We start from the raw sequence: 3,926 nt of genomic DNA on the forward strand, positions 1-3,926 counted from the left end.
TCACAAAAATGCCACAAGAAGTTTAAAACTAAAGTAACATTTTGCATGCCTACCATACTACATTTTGCATACACAAGAAAGAACAATGAAGCAGAAACAAGGCAAACAACTTTCCATTAAAACTCGACTAGAAGCAGGCTTAGTAAGAATCATTACTTTGTTATAAAAATCATTATAGTGATTCCTTTCACTGATTTTGGTGTCACTTCATGCAGCCTCAGGTTTTTGAAGGTATTGTGTGAACTCATTATGGCATTTAATTGAAGCTTATACACTATATAGGCAAAACTCATACCTGGATTGGAGACAGGTTGACATAGATGATCTAAAAACAATAATAAAAACAGAGCTGCATCATAAAATGAATTAATCAAATTAATAAAATCAATACACAAAAACACTATAGCAGACATTTCTTGCGGAGAGTTGTAATTTAGTCAAAAACTAACACCCTTAATTGCCCATGCAAGTGTATTGCCGGGGGTTTTTACATAGATGCTTGAGCCCCCTTCAGTATACATGTATGTTCAAAATATTTACTAAACTTTTGGGCCTAAACAGCAAGGTACTAGGCAAATCATTTAAGCAGTACCCAAAATCATTAGGCATGTCCAGGTGTACTATTATATTAACCTTCTTATTTTATAACAATGAGCAAAATGCACAAAACCCAATTAATGGGCATGGCCTTGTGCATGCAGATATACAACATCCCCTTCTTTCAAATCCTGGCTATATATTAATAATGGGTGAATCCAGAATTAGAAATCAATTCTGATTTCAAATACTTTTGGGCCTGGAATCAGTGAAATTAAATACCAATTCCGAATACCCTATAGCAAAATTTTTGTGGCCCAAAATTTTCGTGGATTTCACGTTTTTAAAAATTTACAAAAATAAAATTCGCGAAAATCAATTTAATACAGTTCAAGATGCCCGAAAAGTAGAAAACCTCAAAAATTAAAGCCACAAAACTTATTTTTAAACGGATCTGTGAAAATTTTGGTCCACAAAAATTTCTTGCTATACGGTACTACATTTGAGCTTGTACAAAACCATATAAAAGGAAATTTTGGAGGTACATGCAATTAAATTTGTTGAATTTGGCGTTTTGATAGCCACTTGCCAAAATAAAAATCTGCCATTTTGAGCTATTATGTGCATGCTCAATGGCACATGGCCACAAATTTGACAAATTAAAATTTGCCAATCACCAAAATTTAGCATTTCGCCAAATATAACTCACTCCAAAACTTCCTTCTATACGGTATCTATTACCATATAGCCAAAAAAAATTGAGACTTAAAATTTTGTGAATAATCAAATTTATGGAGAAATTATTCTGTGAAAAATATTTTCATAATTTTATTTTAGTAATAATAATTGAACATGCCCATTTTAATTAAAATGTGGCAGATTGAGATGGACTCCTGTGTCAGGGGGCACCACGTCTACAAAACAGTGTGGACACCAGCAGTGATTGCTAAGATCATCTTTGACCTTGCCTCTAGGCTTAAAATAGTGATACAGATATCAGCTTGACCGAGAACACAACTTGTTCAGACACGAGGGCATGCACACATGTACATACACATGTATTAGTAAGGTGTAGTTGACCACACTCTTCAAAAGGCTTCAATTAATATTTATTTTTGGGGGTTTAATTTTTTGTGATGCTAACAGTGATCACGAAAATACGAAAATTTATTCCTCACAAATTTTTTTGCTATACGGTATAGTACTCTTTTAATTAAAATGCAACAATAATAATTCAATAACTACTATTTTATTAATAGTGTGGTTTATTTTTAGATCGTTAGAAATAATTCTTTTGATATGAGTATGATTCCATTTGGAATCAAAGGATCAAATACTCTGGATGCCCATCCTACTACATACTGTTCTTTCCAATGCAAAGTGTGGTGAGTATTTATAAGGTGTGAATCAAAATACAATTCTTATGTTTTGTGTTATTATTTAAACAAAAAATTCACAAAAATTAAACCCCTAAAAATTTCCTGCTATTGCTATAATTATGTTACATGTTTTGTACCTTGATTGACCTCTAATGTAGACGGTGTGACTATAGGTTTGCTGAGATTTGACAAGGATTCAGATTCAGACATTGGAATAACTAAAAAAAATTTAAAGCAACACAATTATCAAAGCAATGCATTTTACTCACTTTCTTTAACACCATCAGCTACAGCATTCGATATAGCATTTGCTACAGCATTATCTGTTTCCCTTAGAGCAGTTATCAATTCTTGTATTGTTGGCTTCTCAGCACTACGCAGCCAGAGAGCCAAGCATTCAGTAAAACGTCGATCAATTTCGGTATACTGTCCCTCAATGATTCCCAGTGCATTGTAAGACAGTTTAAGAGAAAGGCCAAGCCCATGATAGGATTTCTTGCTACAGTTGTGCTTTTCAAGTAATCTAACCACCTCACTAAGATCTTCAATGTCTATAATATAAAAACAGAAAATTCTGGTTTATGACTATGTTGCAATCACTGCCACTCACTTAAGGTTCTTCCACTCAGAATGGAGGCAGTAGATGTAATCTCATTAGCCTCGTAGTCTCGCGTGGCGAGATTACTATCCTCAGTACATGGTTCAGCCATTTTTGAGCATGAGGCCATTTTTGGAGGTGGGAATCCTGTCATGCAGAGCATGCTCAATCACAATCAGGATAAGATAACACTGTAGCCAGTATCCCTGTGGTGTTCCACCTCAAGCTGCCACCTTAATATCTTTATGCTATCACTAAAAATAAAATAAAATACAATAGAAAAGTAAAAAATTAAAAAATTAAATAAAGAAATAACAGAAATAAAGTAAAAAAATAAAATTAAAAATAAATAAATTAATTAATTAAAATTTTTTAAATAAATAAATATAAGAAATAAGATAATAATAATTTTTTTTTTCAATTTATGAAAATTAAAAGTTATTTAAGAAATAAATTAAAAGTGGGATTGATCTATTTATTTTTATCTGAGTCAAAAAATGTCAATTGATGGCTCATGCTAGCCACCTTAATGTTGGCATTCATCTAGTTAATAATTATTTTAAAATTTTACCCATTAATTTTAATACTATAACAATATAAAATTACTATTATCATTGCAGTTACTATTTGCTTTGTAAGAGCCTCCAATTTTATTTCAAATTAATTTTTAAAATTAAATACACTACTTACGAACAATGATACATGTATAAACAAAAGTGTAAACAGTTAAGTTGTAAAACAGCATTAAAGTTAATACTATAGCAAACAAGTTCTAAAACAGTATTAAAAGTTATTATTGAAAACACAGAGCTTGAAAGAGCTACTTACTAAAGTACTTGTATGTGTATTGAACTATTTGTGTGTGGGGGATATCTATTCACTTTTGTTGAAAGTATCAAAAGACTCTATAAATTCTGGCAGTAATCGTTGAGGTAGTTCATCATCATCATCATTGTCATTATGACCATTTGGGCTTGTTATTGCATGAAACTTATTTTTAATGCACTGCTTTGTACAACAAGTGTACTGTCCAATGTAACACAATAAGTAAACAAGAGGCAGGGACATCAAAACAACTTGAAAGACTGCTACAAGTATGGTTGTACTGTTATTAGTGTTCAGTGGTGCTAGCTGCAGTGTATTGATGAGGATGAGATCAAGAAGAAGGAATGACTTGATGTGATTGTGGAATTTCTGCTGAAAAGGTCCACACAAGCAATGGAGGAATAGGATACAGATAATGAGTAGTTCTTTTGTCACAGTGTTCCAAAAGCTTCCATCTGAGAAACAAATTGGAATAAGAACCAGTAAGATACGATATAGGAAGAATAGACCAGCAAAACATCTACAGTTATCCTTAAAGCAACCTTGAAATGAATCTAAGAATGGTTTCAGTTTCATTCTTAATCTGT

At 32.1% G+C, this 3,926-nt stretch overlaps 1 protein-coding gene across 1 annotated transcript; it reads right to left on the reverse strand.

The window, feature by feature from the left end:
- Nucleotides 1–2,033: 2,033 nt before the first annotated feature.
- Nucleotides 2,034–2,679, reverse strand: LOC109584617 (uncharacterized). The gene is made up of 3 exons (XM_020000435.1): nucleotides 2,527–2,679; nucleotides 2,186–2,467; nucleotides 2,034–2,134 (listed from the first exon to the last, which is right to left on the reverse strand). The coding sequence occupies exons 1-3, from the start codon at nucleotides 2,675–2,677 to the stop codon at nucleotides 2,034–2,036; spliced, it is 534 nt and encodes a 177-aa protein (XP_019855994.1). The 5' UTR covers nucleotides 2,678–2,679.
- Nucleotides 2,680–3,926: the final 1,247 nt, after the last annotated feature.

The sequence above is a fragment of the Amphimedon queenslandica genome, unplaced genomic scaffold (genome assembly GCF_000090795.2).
Source record: "Amphimedon queenslandica unplaced genomic scaffold, v1.1 AMPQUscaffold_13191, whole genome shotgun sequence".
NCBI classification, from domain to species: Eukaryota; Metazoa; Porifera; class Demospongiae; order Haplosclerida; family Niphatidae; genus Amphimedon; species Amphimedon queenslandica.